Source organism: Danio rerio, chromosome 20 (assembly GCF_049306965.1).
Source record: "Danio rerio strain Tuebingen ecotype United States chromosome 20, GRCz12tu, whole genome shotgun sequence".
NCBI classification, from domain to species: Eukaryota; Metazoa; Chordata; class Actinopteri; order Cypriniformes; family Danionidae; genus Danio; species Danio rerio.
Genome location: NC_133195.1, coordinates 52,195,659 through 52,215,130, shown reverse-complemented (window position 1 = coordinate 52,215,130; position 19,472 = coordinate 52,195,659). Strand labels below are relative to the sequence as shown.

At 38.2% G+C, this 19,472-nt stretch overlaps 1 protein-coding gene and 2 long non-coding RNA genes across 9 annotated transcripts in view; 2 read left to right on the top strand and 1 right to left on the bottom strand.

Moving 5' to 3' along the window:
- Positions 1 to 19,472, top strand: part of cfap61 (cilia and flagella associated protein 61) — a 110,198-nt gene that overhangs the window by 62,918 nt on the left and 27,808 nt on the right. For all 7 annotated transcript variants that reach the window (XM_001342490.10, XM_017352573.4, XM_073933760.1 and 4 more), the window contains 2 exons: positions 1,131 to 1,258; positions 18,926 to 19,018. In XM_001342490.10, coding sequence (XP_001342526.6) covers positions 1,131 to 1,258; positions 18,926 to 19,018 — 221 coding nt within the window. The remainder of the gene's footprint in view (positions 1 to 1,130; positions 1,259 to 18,925; positions 19,019 to 19,472) is intronic.
- LOC141379475 (uncharacterized) lies at positions 593 to 19,007 on the bottom strand. Its single transcript, XR_012396232.1, has 4 exons — positions 18,817 to 19,007; positions 18,545 to 18,699; positions 13,711 to 13,869; positions 593 to 2,108 (listed from the first exon to the last, which is right to left on the bottom strand). It is a non-coding gene; the product is annotated as an uncharacterized lncRNA (long non-coding RNA).
- LOC141379473 (uncharacterized) lies at positions 1,932 to 11,878 on the top strand. Its single transcript, XR_012396230.1, has 3 exons — positions 1,932 to 4,706; positions 9,472 to 10,502; positions 11,050 to 11,878. It is a non-coding gene; the product is annotated as an uncharacterized lncRNA (long non-coding RNA).

The window sequence follows — 19,472 nt, the reverse complement described above, 5'->3', positions numbered from 1 at the left end:
GCTGTCTTCATTAGTTTCAAACACAGATTTCCTTACAATTTAAAAGAGCATCTTTGGATATCTATTTTGCTGAAGATACTGTTGACCTAAAAAACAAAAAATGTAAATAAAAAAATCTTACACATACCTTAGGAATGGTATTACGGTATACCTTGAAAACGGTTATCGTCCCATGCCTATTCATGAGGTCTTAGGAACAATAAGCAGAATACAACAACATATGCAAGTTCATTACATCAAATTATTAATTGATGTTTTTTATATAGTAGTTGAAGACATTTGCTATAAAGCGTCTGCATATTTTTTGATCTTTTAGGTCAGGGGTCACCAATCTCGTTCCTTGAGGTCCGGTGCCCTGCAGGGTTTAGCTCCAACTTGCCTCAACACACCTGCCTGGGTGTTTTAAGAATACCTAGTAAGACCTTGATTAGCTTGTTCAGGTGTGTTTGATTAGGGTTGGAGCTAAGTTCTGGAGCTGAACCTCTAGAAACAAGTTTGGTGATCCCTATTTTAGGCTATAAGGTTAATATCTTTAATGATCAGTGTACATAAACACTCCTGCTTCATATTTTTATATTCTTTTCTCTTTTTTATAAATAGAAAGTTTAAAATGTAATGCAAGGGGCAAGGCAGTGGCGCATTAGGTAGTGCTTTTGCCTCACAGCAAGACGGTCGCTGGGTTGCTGGTTTGAGCCTCGGCTCAGTTGGCGTTTCTGTGTGGAGTTTGCATGTTCTCCCTGTCTTCGCGTGGGTTTCCTCCGGGTGCTCCGGTTTCCCCCACAGTCCAAAGACATGCGGTACAGGTGAATTGGGTAGGCTAAATTGTCCGTAGTGTATGAGTGTGTGTGTGTGGATGTTTCCCAGAGATGGGTTGCGGCTGGAAGGGCATCCGCTGCGTAAAAACTTGCTGGATAAGTTGTCGGTTCATTCCGCTGTGGCGACCCCGGATTAATAAAGGGACTAGGCCGACAAGAAAATGAATGAATGAAAATGTAACGCATCAATGCTGAATATAAATCTTAATTTCTATTAATTTTCTTTGGTGCTGTTTAAACCATAAGCCAGCCTAATTAATATTTTCAGGGTCAGATGACACTAACTCGTTTTTTTTTGTGATTTCCTCCCGCCAGGCTCCTTTTGCGCTGTACCACACAAACAGAAAACTGGCCATGGAGCCGAAGGTCACCATCAATGCCAGAATCGTGGTGGTGGGAGCGTCAGACACGGCTTTAGCGTTCCTCGAAGCTCTAACATTCTGGTAAGCGTCTCCATTTTGGAAACACTACTTCAATCAAGCGCTCAATCAAGCCCTAAATAGCATTTGTGATTTTCTTTTTGAAGAAACAGCTAGGTATTCGTGTGTGTGTGTGTTTTTTTTTTCTGGGGTGGAGGGCGATCATCTCAAGCGTGATTATAATTAGTGAGAGTGACCCTCAGGGATCTGAGCCAAACAATGATTGCATGAAATCTGAGCTTACGGCTTTATATAATAACACTCAGCCCAGCATGAGCCGATTAATACCTGTATTCTGGATCCTTCTGCCTCTGGACAGAGATCTCTTTGTGTTTGAACGCCAGACAATGCAGTGAAAAATCTTCAAATAAAATATTAGATTGTATTTATTAAGCGGTGACTCCTTGCATTGAGTCTCTCTAAGATAATTGTGCATCTGCTTTTGTGCATCTACATGTCACTCTAATGAGACTGTAAATGACCTACATTTTGTTAAACATCAGAGTTTTCATTTACAAACAAATTTGCTGGCATTCAATAGATTTTCTTCAGCTCACCAATAAAGTTGCTATATATAAGATATATAGGTCGTACAATTATTAACAAAAACGCTCATTCTGAAAATGTAGCCTTATCTACATTTCTGGAGATCACGAATTACGTAGCCAGAAGTACGTATGGCTGCATTTCATCTTTAAAACGAACACTATGGGGATGTAGTTTCACTCTACCAGCTGACCGCTTACCTCCGTATTGATGGCTTTTCCGATGTTACCAGTTTGTCCAGTAGCTCACCATGTACGTCGTCGGATTTGAGAGGAGTTGACCATGACAACAGAGTTCGAGTCCGGCGAAGAACAGTTCCAGAAAGCAGCTAAGACAAAAACAGAAGCCAAAAAATAAAATTAACAAGTAAATAACAGGGTGAGAATGGGGTAAAATCTGAAAACTGGTCAAAATCAGACGAGGGCTTTTCTTTTTCTGGATTGCTTTTTAAAACTGTTGGTTGGTTTAGGGAAGTGGGTGGGCTGGTCAATCGGTGCTTCTTTTTTTTTTTTTGGCTGGGTTTAGGGAAGAAGGAGGGTGGGTAAGTCGATGGTTTAGTCAGTCAGTCTGGTGGGTTTACATGAGAATAGCAGTCATGAATGGCACTCGTGGAAACATTTGAGATCTAAAAACATACACAGCAGCCTTTGGTGAATTTGCCAAAACAAAAACTGCAAAAAAAACGTAGCTCCTGGCATGTATTTAGCGCTCTCCAGAAATGTATATAGTGGTACATTTTCAGAATGAGCCTGCTGATTATTAACATTATTCTCACCAAAAATGTAAATAAAAACATAAATATTGTGAATTATAATTACAACTTAAACGAATGGTATTCTATTTGAATATATGTTAAAATGTCATTAATTCCTGGGACTGAAAGCTGAATTTTCACCATCATTACTCCATTCATCAGTCTCACATGATCCTTAAGAAATCATTCTAATCTGATAGTTTTCTAATAAATTGTATATATTTTTATTATCAATGATGAAAACAGCTGTGCTGCTTAATATTTTTTAATAGAAATTAATAAAATATATCGGGATATATACTAATTATGCTAGTATACTCGGTATACTAAATATATCCATACTCGGATTTAATAATAGAAATGTCTTTACAGTCACCCTTAAGCAATGTAATTAAATTTTGGTAAATAGAAGTATTTATTTAAACCTCAAATCAGTTGGGAATATATGGAAAATACAATAAAACGCAATAAAAAAAAGAAGTGATTTCTAAATTTACTCTCTTTTTTGTTTTGTTTTTTACATTTTTTATTGTTTATTGACATTATTTAATGTGTTCCTCATGTTTTGTTTTGTTTTGTTTTGTTTTTTTCAAAATAAACACATTCTATTTTTGGTTCTTGTAACACATTTAAAAAAACAGTTGGCACAGGAGCAATTTAGGGCTAGTAATCAGGTAAATTGGTTAAATAATGATGTGATGTGAAAAAAAGGTGATTGTAATTATGATTTGGTACAGAAGCAGCATCCAAGAAAGTTCTAGTTCTTTAGGAGCAAAGATGGGCTGAGGATCGCCAGTTTGCCAACAAATAAGTGAGAAAATTATTGAACTGTTTTAAAACAATGTTCCTCAAAGAAAAAGAGGAAGACATTTGGATATTTTACCTTCAACAGTGCAGCACATCAGTACAAAAGTAAAGGAATCTGGAGGAATTTAAGTGTGTAAAGGACAAGGGCGCAAGCCTAAGCTGGGAAATCATGATCTCCGATTTCTCAGGCGGCACTGCATCAAGACTCCTCATTCATCTATAATCCAGATCACCACATGGGCTCAGGACTACTTTGGAAAACCTGTCAAGTACCACAATATGTAGTTACATCCACAAATGCTAAAACTGTACTGTGCTAAAAGAAAGCCCTATGTTAACAGTGTCCAGAAGCACCTCAAAGGCATCTGGGATGGACCATTACACAGTGGAAATGTGTAATGTGGTAAGACGAGTCCGTATTTCAGGTATATTTTGGGAAAAATAGACACAGTGCGCTTCAGACTACAGAAGAAAAGGATCATCCAGACGATTACTATAGCAACAAATCCAAAAGCCAGGGTCTGCCATGGTATGGGGTCGTGTCAGTGTCCTCAGCAAAGGTAACTTGCACTTCTGTGATACATAGGGATTTCAGAGCACAATATGCTGCCTTCTTTTCCAGGGACGTCCATGCATATTTTAACAAGACAATGCCAAACCACATTCAGCACAGATTACAACGTTCTGGCTTGAGGCTATTTTATACTTCTGCGTCAAATGCCGGCGTATGCTACGGCGCTGACGCATAGCCCTTCGCCGTGGCCGTCGGCGTCACTGACGTGCACCTCTCAAAAATTGTAACTACACGTCGCAACGACGCGTAGCGCAAGCTCTGTAATTGGTCGGCTTGGTAGCGCTGACGAGTTTGGCCGGGACCAAGAGCCACGCGAATGGTGCGAGCTGGACGCGAGCCCAATAGAGCGATTGTTTACAAGTGTGGAGTCCCGTGAAGGAGCTCCTGATGGAAAGTTTTGTTTTGTGTTTGCCTCATAGTTAAAGTTGTTGCACGTCCGCCGGTTCCTGACTCAAAATGAGCGAGTTTGAGCCACTTGTACATCCCGGAAGTGTTCAGGAAAAGCAAAACAGCAGAGAAGAAACTCGACACAGAGGAACATTTACACCTCACTGCCCACTAGCATTTCGGAAGTGTTAATTCAGACCAACAGAGACAGCACGCAGAAGTATAAATGCACAGCTACGCGCGTTGCATGCGCCGTGGGTCACGCCGGTCACTTGACGCAGAAGTATAAATCAGGCTTTAGGAGGAAGAGGATACAGGTTCTTGACTGGCCTGCCTGCAGTCCCGACCTGTCTCCAATGAGGAGTGTGTGGCACATTTTGAAGCAGTCTGCATAGACACTTTGTGTGACATTCTCAGGGGTGATAGCGTTCCGGCACCACGCCGGATTTCCGGCGTACTGTGGCTGCGGGTAGGGTTGTGACGGTGAGGAAATTTCCCCACCGGTTAATCGACATGTGACAACACCGGTAATACCGGTATCACCGTGGGAGTGGGCATTTTTTCATTTCCTCTTTTTTTCTGATTTTAAATAGCTTATAAATGCGTGCGTATAATACTTTCACTTTCAGTTTTGCGGGAGTTGCCAATTCGGTGTCAATTGTTTGAATGGACGGAAAGGAAACTACAAAAAAAATCCCTGTTATTAAACAAAACATAACTTTTATTTACATAACGAATAAAACACAACACTGCTACAGGCTGAAAAAACTGTGTAAGTTGGAACCATACAAATAACAACCATAAACGCCTATGTTATATATTAACAGCTTAGTCCTTATGAACAATCCGTTTATAAAATACATTATTAACGAATTTAGGCTATTGAAGAATAAACCGAATATGAAATATGATCCTTGCATAATAATCACAACTAAACAAGCGAGCACTCATTTTATAATTAAACTATATGAAAAAAAATTAAGAATTGAAACATTATGTAAAAAATCAAAGGGCAGGCTAAATAAAAGCGCCTCGTCAGAGCTAAACACCGCATGTGTCAGTTTACAGCTTCTGGAAAGATCAGACAACCTATACAGATCACACAATCTCAATAAACAACATGTAAATGTATAAATATTTCGATAAGTATTGTTATGGAATATTTATAACTAAATGATCTTGCTTTTTGGTTTTATTGATACAGCTTTGATCTCTCTTACAAGCGGCAGTTACAGGCGCAGCATAAGGGCGTCTCACACTGTCAATGGCGGAATACACACAGCACTGCCAAGACGTTTTATTTTTATTTTATTTGTTGCAGATTTGCACGTTGTTCCTTTAAAAAAAACTTTTCTTTTTTAATTCTCTCAAGTTAATGTTGTCTATCGAGTAACTATCGAGTCCCTCGGATTGGAGTTCAGTGCGAATTAAGACTATTGACCAACCGCCCTGTAAGTTTAAACACTACAGGTCCACAGCTCTGGTGTGGTATGAATTACACGTTTTAAATGACAGCGAGACATGCTACGTTTAGTTTTTATTGTAAAATATACATTATAACCCAGTACACGGTAAAATAATGTTTAGAATGGCTTGTCTATTGACGGCGTATAGCCGTTAATTAAATATGCTGAGCATATTTTCATTAAAATTAAAACACATTAATACAAATTAGCCACCCTTTGATTTTTTTTCGTTTACGTATATTTTTATCAAACGAAAAATGCAATGAATTGTTAATTTTTGTTTTCATTTTATTCGAAATAATAGGCCTATAATTTATAGGCTACACAGCTCATATCTTTGGCTCCAATTGCGTTTTTACAGATATCCTACCAATAGACTTTTTTTTGGCTCAAAGACATTTATGCCTATTAATTTCAGAGGTGCATTTTGACAGATTTCGTAAAGGCTTCAGCTATTCTACCTGTCAGCTGCACCTGCCTAAGTTTTGCAACTTGACTTGTGTTGTGGCTCGATGTCTGAATGAGAGAGAGAGAGAGAGAGAGAGAGAGAGAGAGAGAAAGAGAGAGAGAGAGAGAGAGAGAGAGAGAGAGAGAGAGAGAGAGAGAGAGAGAGAGAGAGAGAGAAATCAGTCCTCAGATTCGATGTGTGGCCGCACGTCTCAGTTACTTTATTGCAATTTTTAATATTGGCTCATCTAAATAAACTTTTCATATATTAAAAGCCAAAATATTGCCAGACAGAAGAAGCAACTTTCGGTTTTTGAAGAGAGCGGCCTCAGTTATAAAAGATGCGCGCATACACAGGATTCGATCTTTTTGGCCTAGACATTATGGATTTTTTTGACATTAAACACATAATCAAGTGGAAATAAGAACAGCTGAACTTCGGAAAAAGTCCTCACGTTGCCACGATGTTTCTCTGCAGTTGGATTGTCAATGGCGCAGCATTGCTAAATCACTCGTTTTAATTAAAAAAAAAAGATATTTATTATTAAACATTGTGAGATGATGGTCGCGTTAAATTTTTTTTAAATGAGAGTATGCGTTGCGTATGTATGGATCTATCCGCGACCCACCCATAGTTAAACATGAAGGTGCGTGTATAAATTAGTTATGTTTCCAGATACTGCCACCTTTGTCAGGCAAAGTTTGCAGATCGCCTCATTAACGTCGTCAGGTTCTCTTATGCATTTGGTTTGAACCCAAAATTTTGCCAAATATGCGCCTTTGCATAGCGTTTTGACAATAAATCGTCCGCCATCCTCTTTCTGTAAATTCGACTCCTCTTTCTCCTCACGTGGTAAATGAAATATGACGCACTGTAGCTTTAGATTTTAATTATAGAGCATGCTCTCGTTTTAAGTCAATTATTTATAATTATATTTTCCATTTATTTTAAATAAATGTTTAATAAAAAAAAATAAAAAACGACTACTTAAAAAACAAATGTGGGGACGGTGTCACGGTAGAAAAGTGATGTCACCGGTGTTGCGTCTTAACACCGGTATCACCGTCAACACCGTGGCAAGCCTAGCTGCGGGGGAAAAAAAATCAGGTTCACGGATATTGATCTATCATTCACTCACTGCTGAAAGCGCCGGATTGGTTTTTATTAAGTGCCATTTTGTGTGCTCGTGAATCATCTTTTGAGTGTAGACGCCATGTAAATAAAAGATTAATTGTGTAATTTAGAGAGCTTTATAAATGATAACGGATCTTTGTGAGATCTCTATGAACTAAGATTAGTGGCGCTTTTTAGTGATAATAAGAGGAGCGTGCTTTGCACTTTCCAGGCTATAATCCATTCAGAATTTGTATGAAACTTTCGTTTTCGGCACATACGCTGATATGTTTTGGGAATGACATCTGCATATTTACGCTGGGTTTATTCTCGAAATAACGGTGAAGCAATAGACGGGACAAAAATATATTTCCCCCTTCTCCTTAAACAACTTAGTGTTTCAGCTATGAAATAGTTCAGTTTTGTATGTATCCTAATGGCAAAGTGTTTATATTTAGTTTCGTTTTTTATTATTTAGAAAAACGCTTATTTAGAAAAACGTTTGGAGCATTTTTATTCGTTAAAAATAAGTTTTTTTAACAAACAGCGCCCAGCGGAAGACCATCATTGTCTGTTTGATCAGTTTGCCTTCTCAGATCATCACGACTTGCCTAAAATAAAAGATATAAAACAGTTCAAGTATAAAACAAGGGTAGCTTAAACGTTAAAGAATGTGTGCTATTAGGCGCATAGTTTGCTTATAAAAAGCTTGCAGGACATCGAGGCGCCAGAGCAATCACTTGCATTTTTTCAGTGGGAGCAATTTAAAGTTATCCGTCATTTTTGCTCACAAAGTACGAGTAATACATCAAAAAACATTACAGCGTTTTTATAAAATAAAGAAAACCAAAATTATGCGCTTTCTGTCGTCTGGTTTTTGAACAGGAGCGCTTAACAAAATGAAGCAAAATGTATATGCCTCACAGACATAATAAATATATTTATAGAAAGCTTTAAATTATTACTTGACGAAATAAAACAAATCGAAAACAAGAAAACTCCTTCATGTAATCCGTAAAGATGAATTTCTAAAGGCGAGTCCAAGAGGAGATTGCCAGTCAGGATCTTTGCGACACTGACTCAGAATAAGTTTATTAATAAATAATTAAGATATGTCCTTACTCTTTCCTCGACACATTCATTGTTATTTGTTTTTGCCGGTGCTTGGGGCGAGTTTTAGCTTATTGTGTGCGCTTGAACGCGGATTCACAGTAGCAGTTTTAACATGGAGTGACACGACATCTGACGTACAGATGACACTGGCACATTCCGGTGGCACGTCCGGTTTTCCACTGTCATGTGTCACTCGCTAGTGGCATGTGTAGTGACCTGTGTCACTCAGAGTGTCGCGCTGCATGTCACTGCAGTGACATCGACACCCGGCGAAGCTTATGACATTAATTAACACGAGCAAAACCATATTTAATCATTACGCGACTTTTAACCTAATTTATCGCGTCGCAAGTTAGTTTATTTGCTGAACTACTCCACGATGTTTTAATTTAAACGCATTTATTTTATGTATTCGTAGTCATACTTCCGTACGTAATATAGTCATTTGACAGTACATGTCAGTCAAATTTATTGTGGCATGCTTATGTATGGGAGGGGTTACACTTATCTGTTGTACTGTATATTATTGCATCCTGGCAGTTCCTTTGTTCCCTACAATATGGACTTCTCTATGTTTTTAATTCATTCGTTTATTTTATTATTTAACTTATTTTCATTTTAAGGTATTTTAAATAATATCCTTTAAAAAGTTATAATAAAATGCATGTTGAAAACTCATAACATATATGCATGTAAGATAACAGGTGTCATTTGCCTAATGATTTTTAAATATTAAAGCACAGAGACTTATAAGATTAATGTGCTTATAACGTGCTTATACTGACACCTACTGGCACATGTCACAAGATCACTGACACTGGCATGTGTCACTGACATTACTGGCATGTGTCTAAAAAGAGCCACTTGACAATAATGATGATCAGGGTTACACATAGGCTGTTAATATATTTGGGCCCAGGGGCCCACAAGTTATGTGTTAAAAGTGCGTTGCATACATAGTACCCCCACCCCTACTCACCTCAGGGGCAAGGAAAAAAGTTCAGGCTCAGGAATTTTTTCCACTATCAGCCCTGCATTCTCCATTTGTACAGTACATGTCATCAGATGGGAAAAGCATAGAATATTAGTCTCGTTTTTAAATCTGCCACTATGCTGACACACAAGTATCTGTATCTATTTTAATTTAATGTGACAGGCACCAAAATGGCACAATAATGATCAAAGCCTAAAAAGAATGAAGGCAATGAGATTTTTTTTACAGTGTTGACATTCAGACAACAAAAACACAATTCATTCTACAAAAATTGATGGTACTACAAAAACGTAATCTCTGTCACTTGACTCTAAAGGATTTCACTTTCAGGACGTCATTTCTCTTGAGGCTGTCAGACGACGCTGAGTTTGATCAAACAAAGCTGCGATTTAAGGCCGTTCTTGTTGCCTGAAAGCTGATAACCGCCTGGCAACCAGGGGTCACTCTGCGCTCATGTGTGTGTGTGTGGTTATGTGTGTGTGTTTGGCAGGCAGCACGGGCACGCAGCTGTCTGGAGCTGGCAGTGTGTGGAGGTCACGCTCTGGCCCTTTAATTAGCCCCGCCGCTGTTCTGCAGGCCGCAGTCGCTGTTTGCCGTGGCTAATGACTTGACTAATGAGGCAGTTAGTGTCCACTAAACTTATGGCCGCTCGGCCTCTGACTAATGGAGAAGGTGGAGGCCACGGCCGACAGCGCTTATCTGTCAAACCAAATCCGCACGCTCGCCCTCTCATCCTTTATCACCCCTGAGGACGGGCTCAAGCGCCGGGGCCACAGAGGGCCGATAAAGATGCTCGGCCCCTGCTTGGCCCCTAAACTTAGCAGTCAGACACCGGCCACAATAGAGGCCTGTCAGCTGCTGATAAGAGCAGAGCTGCTGTGAGCTGCTGGTCAAGAACTGACTGACGACACAAAACACACACACATAAGATTAACAATCGACACACATTCAGGATGGTTTTGTTCTTGTATAAAAGATGGACAATTTGTTTTAATTTTTTTCCAATAGTCTTTAAATAAAATATTAGATTGCATTTAATTAGATGTATTTATAAATGCCTCTAAAGGCTGATTTATACTTCTGCGTCAAACGCCGGCGTATGCTACGGCGCTGACGCATAGCCCTTTGCCGTGGCCGTCGCTGTCACTGACGTGCACCTCTCAAAAAATGTAACTACACGTCGCAACGACGCGTAGCGTAAGCTCTGTGATTGGTCGGCTTGGTAGCGCTGACGAGTCTAGGCGGGACCGAGAGCCGTGCGAATGGCGCGATCGATTGTTTACAAGTGTGGAGTCCCGTGAAGGAGCTCCTGATGGAAAGTTTTGTTTTGTGTTTACCTCATAGTTAAAGTTGTTGCACGTCTGCCGGTTCCTGCCTCAAAATGAGCGAGTTTGAGCCACTTGTACATCCAGGAAGTGTTCAGGAAAAGCAAAACAACAGCGAAGAAACTCGACACAGAGGAACATTTACACCTCACTGCCAACTAGCGTTTCGGAAGTGTTAATGCAGACCAAAAGAGACAGAGCGCAGAAGTATAAATGCACAGCCACGTACGTTGCATGCGCCGTGGGTTACGCCGGTCACTTGACGCAGAAGTATAAATCAGGCTTGAGACAGGGGTTGTCAATGTCTACATTAAAAGGTCTAAATCTGAATTTTTATTAAAGTCAAAGGTCCGGAACAATTCATTTAGCATATCTTGTTTTTAATAAACATCCATAATATGCATAATAAGTCAACACTATGTTTTTTTTCTTTAAATATAGTGGAATTTGTGTTCAAAACACATTAAATACAATGCAAATGTGGCAAAATGACTAATATAATACAGGGCTCGAAATTAACTTTCTTACTTGATAGCACCGGTGCTCCATACCTGAAATATTTAGGAGCACCAGAAAAAAATTAGGAGCACCAGAAAAAATTTAGAAGCACAAGAAAAATTGAATGATATATTTGACAAGTTGTATTTTAAGGTATTTATTGTATTTGAAAACAACATCAATTGGGACTAACAAAACCCAGAAACAACTATCTAACTAATTTTGTGATGACTTAATATTTGTGCAATAATTCCAAAATGAATGTTGAATAATTATAAAATATTAATGATGACGATGATGACAATAATACTAATAATGAATTATATTTCTCATCATCATGCTGCCTTGAATGTGCTTTAATGTAAGTTATCTGCTATATAAAATACTGTTACTTTATGAAAGATAAATTGATGGTTTGCATCAAACCCAAATGAAGCATTGCAGTAAGAAATATTTATTTTGTACTGTTGTTTGATATGCATGTCAATTTAATAAATAATAGTTCTGCTACGAAACAAACAAAATAATATAATAAATCATTCAATTCAATGCTGAAAGCTGCAAAGCAGTCATCAGTAATTAAATAGAAAAATAATATACACCTAAAGAAAGAACGGACAAAAGAACGGAAGAAAAGTCTCACTTTTAAAAGTTTTGGTTTCGGTTCGTGTCGTTTTATTGCTCAGCCTCGTTATGCGCTGAATTTCATTTTTCTGTGTTTGCGGAAAAGCATGCGAGTCAGCCGGACCAATATGAGGGGGGCAGAGCAGGATTCTCCCGATGACCACCGGCGCTATACTGTTCTTTGTTATAACCCGCATCAGTTTAAACTCAGTGAAGGCAAGCTTCTTTGGCGATGGTGTTTTAGCGGACATTTGCGCTGTTGCAGCCTGATCTCACGAGGAAAAGTATGAAAAAGTTACGAATTGCCGTGAGATTGTGTTGGCTGAACACGCAGTGCATGCAACGCATCGAGATTCAGTGTACTTTTCACTCTTCAGCCGTTTACATTCCACATTTGCGGTCACAAAAGCTCCCTCCCTGTCATCTGACAGCGGAAAGTCTTGAGTGATTGACAGCTAATATGAACCAATATAGCGGCAGGGAAGAGCAATTCAGCACGTTTTTAGAAAAAAAAACACATAAAAAAGGTCGCACCACAACCATTATATGCAGTCGCACGAATGCTCCCAATATATATTATGAAGTCGCACAGCTTAAATTTCGGGCGCATATGCGACCAAAATGGTCGCAATTTTCGACCCCTGTAATATAATGCATTTTTGTACAAAACACAACAAAAGATAGGCCCAATATTGTGTGGATGCAGTCATGATGATGCAAGCTGAGATTGCATATCTCTGAGATGCAATGTCAGACACAATGCACTCAATGGAGCTAGTGACGTCATTGTGAGGGGTGGGGTTAGGTGTGGGCCAATGGTGTGGGCATTAAAAAAAGCATCGCATTCAGGCCAATTGCACCTGGTCTACATCCAGACCTCTGTCCAATAAAATGAAAAATACAAAAGGTGTGTAATGAAAACTTTAGGTGTTTAGGTGTACACGATGAATGTCCAGCGTTCTCCAGCCTCCCGCACCTAGACTGCAGCTCCGCACAAGACGTTTGGCCATAGGAGAAATGGTCGTTCCCAACTAAAGCTGCGATCACACTGGGCTTTTTCTCACATAGACTTCCATTCATATGCTCGCGAATGAGTCAGACCGGAAACGCAGGGTCATGCGTCAAGTTTCGCAGGTTGCTGCGGTGCAAAGTTCAAGCTTGGTGAACTCTGACCTGCGAAATCGCATCACTTGACTGCGTGAGACCAATCGAGGATCAAAACATGACCTCTCTGGACAGAAATTTAAAACATGGAGCAATCGCTCGCTTTTAAAAATGTCTAATAAGCTTGTTCAATCCCGCCCCTTTTCGCAGAGCTGTACGACAGAATTTCACAAACTCAAACTCTGGTGTGACCGCAGCTTTGGGCTATTTCTGTCATAGACTTCCATTCATACGCACGCGAATGCGTCAGACCGAAAACGCAGGGTCATGCGTCGAGTTTCGCAGGTTGCTGCGATGCAAAGTTCAAGCTTGGTGAACTCTGACCTGTGAAATCGCATCACTTGACTGCGTGAGACCAATCGAGGATCAAAACATGACCTCTCTGGACAGAAATTTAAAACATGGAGCAATCGCTCGCTTTTAAAAATGTCTAAGCTTGTTAAATCCCACCTCTTTTCGCAGCGCCGCACGACAGAATTTCGCACACACAAACTCTAGTGTGACCATAGCTTAAGCCTGTGTCACAACTCCCTGCTCGTTCCTGCTGCACCAATCACCATCCTCCCTCACCATCTCGTTCCCACTGCTCCAATCATCGCTCTCCATCTCCGACTACCTCTCACCACACCTGTGCTCAATCACCCGAATACTAATGACACTCACCTGCACCAGCAATCACCTCCCAGCATAAAGACTCCTCGATTCCAGTCATTCATCGGCTGGAATCGAAGTCACTAGGTTCACCTCTCCTTCCCTGATCGCCTGCTTCCATGGAAGTTTCCCTCCTCCTGTGGACATTTCTCCTAACCTGTGGATATCAAACTGTGAATAAGGGAAGTGACTGTTACTCTCTGATGATTGAATGAAGATTCTTGTTTACTTTATGAACTGTTTACAAGACTGATCACAATCCATGAATATTCACTTGCCTGCTTCCTCCTGCTGAACAATCCACACTCTTTTGAATAAATTGACTTGAAGAGATGACTCTCCTAGTTCTCATTGTGTGACTGTGACACCCTGGTTTCTCAAATTTTTTTTTTTTAATCCTTTATTTTCGCCAATTGGTGAAGTTTTTTTTTTTTTTTTTTTCCTCGCCACTGTCGCGCATTGTTAAGGACTTGTGGAGCTGCACATCGACGGATTTGCTCTTCAGTGTTTGAACTCTCAGCAGTGAATATTAAACCACACTGAACTGAACTTCAACTCTGAAGACTGAGCTGACACCATTTCAATGTACTACGATCTTCAATGTGAAGCTGCTTTGACACAATCTACATTGTAAAAGCGCTATAAAAATAGAGGAATTGAATTGTAGTTTAGCAGTCCTCATGTCTGTATTTTGTGGATACTGCCGTTCAAAATGTCAGTGTTTCGTTCATAGTGACGTTTCACATTTCCACAACCTCATTACAAATCAAGCAGAATGGCTTTGTTCTGGCTTGTGACAAAATAAACGCATGCTTATCTGTTCATTCAACTTCGAACTGTCTATTCTCTTCATCAAGTTTTCTTTTCCAACATCTTCATCCATTCAAATGTTAAAGCAGGCATGCTTTAGTCTGCTCGATCACGTTAAGCCTCAAATGATCACTGGATGTCATGTCAACAGTCGCGCAGAAAAACTTTTAATATTTTGACTTCAAATTTATTTCGGCCCATATTTTTACATTTTTTTAAATCAAAAATACAAACAACTAAACAGTTAATACACAAGGTTTATGCATTCATCAATAAAAGAAATCCACAAATTCAATCCTTTACTTATGATCTTGTAATACAAAATAGAGTCGGGTCTGGATTGGATACCTTGGTGGTCCGGACTTTGAGAAGCCCTGCTCTAAAATAATTTACAACACACAAATAACCATCCACACACATTCAGAATAAATTTGTTCCTGTATAAAAGATGGATGAACCATGTTCATTTTTTCAGGATTCTTGAAATAAAATATTACATTGTATTTAATTCGGTATATTTATAGTGTGTTTTTACCAGATGTTGGGTAACTGTAAGATAATTAACAAAACATACACACACATACACTATTATCTATCCACTTGCATTCTGGATAGATTTGTTCCTGTATACATTTTTATTTTTTTAAGATTCTTCAAGTAAAATATTACCCTGAAAAAAAGTGTTGCATGCAGAACTGTTGCAAACAATTTATTCGTGTTGAATTTAAACAAACAAATTAAGTTTAATAATGGTCAATTTAATTAGTTTGTTTAAATTCAACACAAATAAATTGTTTGCAACCACTTAACGTAAAAAATTAAGTAAATCCACGGAATCATCTCTGAATAATTTTTTTCAGTGTTGATAGCATTTCATTCGATACATTTCAATAGGCAGTCCTTATTAGACATTGAGTACCTCAAACGTAGACTATTCACAGTTTTCTTTTAGATATTTGGTGCCAGTTGATGATTTTCTTCTCTTTGACTCACTGACTGGAAACTGGAAATTCATTATCATTATAAGTAATAATATAAATATACAAAACGTTTATAAATTCAAATATTTCCAACTGAAATAAAGACAGATGTGGACAAATTGTTGGTATACACTACCTGACAAAAGTCTTGTCATCAATCCTGGTTGTAAGAGCCACAAATGATAACTTAATGATTAAAAAAAATAATACTACTAATACTTCCCTTCTTAGACTTTACAGACCTGAAACTTGCCTATAGCACTTATTCATTGTTGCTCTTGGTTGTGTAAATTGCTTCCTTGTCCTCATTTGTAAGTCGCTTTGGATAAAAGCGTCTGCTAAATGACTAAATGTAAATGTAAATGTAGTTGATCATTTGGAAAAGTGGCAAAAGGTGGATTTTTCTGCTGAATCATCTGTTGAACTGCATCTCAATCTTCACAAATACTGCAGAAGACCTACTGGAACCAGCATGGACCCAAGATTCTCAGAGAAATCAGTCAAGTTTGTTAAAGGAAAAATCATGGTTAGGGTTTATATTCAGTATTGGGGCGTGCGAGAGATCTGCAGAGTGGATGGCAACATCAACAGCCTGAGGTATCAAGACATTTGTGCTGCCCATTACATTACAAACCACAGGAGAGGGCAAATTCTTCAGCAGGATAGCGCTCCTTCTCATACTTTAGCCTCCACATCAAAGCTCCTGAAAGCAAAGAAGGTCAAGGTGCTCCAGGATTGGCCAGCCCAGTCACCAGACATGAACATTATTGAGCATGTCTGGTGTAAGATGGACGAGGAGACATTGAAGATGAATCCAAAGAATCTTGATGAACATTATTTTTAAGTGACAAATCGTTTGTCTGAGCAAAGTCAGACATTACTGTCCTAATTAAATCATTAATAATCAAGGCATGATCATATTTTATTTTGGTAAAATAAGCGTAATCTAGAGGCCTTTGCCTTTCATATAAGACACTTCTAATCCCAAATGATCAACTAGAAGTCAAGTTAAAATTGGTTGTTACTAACACTTGGATAGGCAACAAGACTTTTGTCAGGTGTACACTTTAGTTTGTCTTTATTAATGGTTCTTTTAAGCCACAATTCGAAAGCAATCTGATTTTCATTAGTTTTATTTCAGTCATTTTTTAAATTAATCATTACTTTTTGGAGGTTATTTCAGTGACCAGTGTAGTTTTTCCTTCTTCAATGGAAGGTTACCAGCAATTTTGTCCACATATACAGTTGAAGTTAGAATTATTACTCCCCCTGAATTATTAGACCCCGTTTCTTTTTTTCCCCCTGATTTCTGTTTAACGGAGAGAAGATTTGTTCAACACATTTAAAAACATAATAGTTTTAATAACTTATCTCAAATAATTATCTTTGCCATGATGACAGTAAATAATATTTGACTAGATATTTTTCAAGACACTACTATAATGCTTAAAGTGACATTTAAAGGCTTAACTGGGTTAATTAGGTTAACCAGGCAGGTTAGAACATACCAGATATATGTACAAAATGTTTGGAAGCTAGAGGAACCTTGTTTCACTGTATTTGGCAGTGCACAAAAATTTAATTATTTTGGGAAGAGGTGAGAGATATAAGTGAAAAAATTATTTCAAAACAAATCCTCCTCGACCCAAAGCTTTTTTTGCTAGGTTTATACCCAGAGGACTCAAACTATAGAAGAAGCGAACAAGTATTTATAGACCTGAGCTTGCTTTATGCCAAAAGATGTGTAGCTTTGCTATGGACAAAGATGCAAAGACCAAACGCTACTCAATGGATAAAACAAATGTTGTCAAGTCTGCCATTAGAAAGAATAACTTATATACTAAAAGCTAAACAACGTGTATTTGAAAACATATGGAGTCCTTTCATTAGTTATATCAAAGAAGTGGAATTAACAGAGGAAGAAGTTGATGAATAATTTTTGATGGATAATGTTCCAGTTCCAGCTTTATAGTTTTGCATGGATACATTACTTAATATATATTTGCTTTGCCAAGTACTCAGTATGATTATAATTGTCATGTTTGAATAGATTACCATTATTGAAAAAAAAAGAGGAGCAGTTTTATTTTCATTTATTTTTATTTTATTTATTTATTTTTTGTTGTTTGCTTTTAGTTTTTATTATAAATATATATATATATATATATATATATATATATATATATATATATATATATATATATACATATATATATATATATATATATATATATATATATATATATATATATATATATATATATATATATATATCCTTATATTTTGTATAATTTCTAAATGCAGCAAGGTTATTATTGTTGTAAAATGTTTGTAAAATGTTGTATTTCAATGTGTTCAAACTGAAAACGAAAAATAAAAATATTATGGTAAAAAAAACTAGGCAGGTTAGGGTTATTACGCAAGTTATTGTATAACGATGTTTTGTTCAGTAGACTTTTTTCGAAAAAAAAAATAGCTTAAAGGGGCTAATAAGTTTGACCTTAATTTTTATTTATTTTTTAAATGAAAACTGCTTTTATTCTGGCTGAAATAAAACAAATAAGACTTTCTTCAGAAGAAAAAATATTATCAATCATACTGTGAAAATTTCCTGAATCTGTTCAACATCATTTGGAAAAAAAAGTAAAAATGAAAAAAAAAATCAAAGGGGGGCTCATAATTCTGACTTCAACTGTACATATGATAAAATGACCTATAAAATAACAGTCCTGCATATTCAGCCAAAATTAACCATTCGAAAAAGCAGCGTTCTCATCTCATGTTTTATGCGGTAGTCCAGATCTGCACCTAAATCTAATTCGCATGTCAACTGGTACGATCTAGAGCGTTAGAAGGCAGATCTGCTCAGTCTGATCAATGCCGAGGCCTGATTTCCTCTCCGCTGCAGATACAGATCATGTCTTTCCACACACACAAAACAGGTCATTTACATGACAAGAGACCTTTTTACACTCCTGAGGGGACGAGGGGCGGCGGGGGGGGGGCCACTACACACACCACACAAAACAAGACAAAACAAAAGGAAAGGCTTTTACTGTGATGGCTGGAGAAGAAAGCGCTTTAATGCGGCCCAGAGCTGCGCTGGAAATTAAGGGATTTCAGCATCTGTCCGTCGAGTGTTTGCAGAATAACCTCACACACACCCGCGTGCTTTTGTTACTGTCCTCTCCTCGTTCAATGGCATTCATTTCTGCACAGAACAAAAAAAAAAAAAAAGAAAAATTGGACTAAAATAGCCTCATTATCCAAAATGGACAAGATCTGTTCTACACACACTCAAATCCTCAGCCAGATGCGTTTTCTATACCTGAAACCAATTGGCATCTGAGCATCAGCGATTCTATATAACGTCTAGATGCAGAGAGTCGATGAAAAGGGCATTATTTGACTGTCTTCTTGTTTCTCTTTTCTGCCAGTCCTCATCTGAGATTCAACAACCTGAGCCTCATCTCCACTCACGCTCTCCCAGATCACAGCTCTGATGACTGCAGCACATTTCTGGCCACGAGGTGAGAGATGCATTACCAAACCAGATTTACACTCCAGCAAAGAGCGCATTATTTCCATTCTGTCCCTGTCATACAGATGCGTTTACACCAGGTTTTTAAGGGGTAGTTCACTCAAAAATGAGCGTTTACGCACTATTTACTCACCCTCAAGTGGTTCCAGATCTGTATGAGTTTCTTACACTGAAGTCTCTGATATACTTCAAACAAAAGTTCCTTTTTGTTCGTCATTTGAGGGCAAAAAGAAGTTGGAAAAGGCGGTATACTGTTTCAAACCCTCCAACACACCCGTGCTGCAGTAGTCAAGGTTGTAAATGAGCAATTCCAGCATTATGGATGCGACATTTGCAGTAAAAACCATCAACATAAATTCACAGAGAAGAAAGTAAATGTCAGTCTTCAGGATTCAACGCTATGGATTTTTTCTACTGGTCTGATCGGGCCAGTGGATTAGATT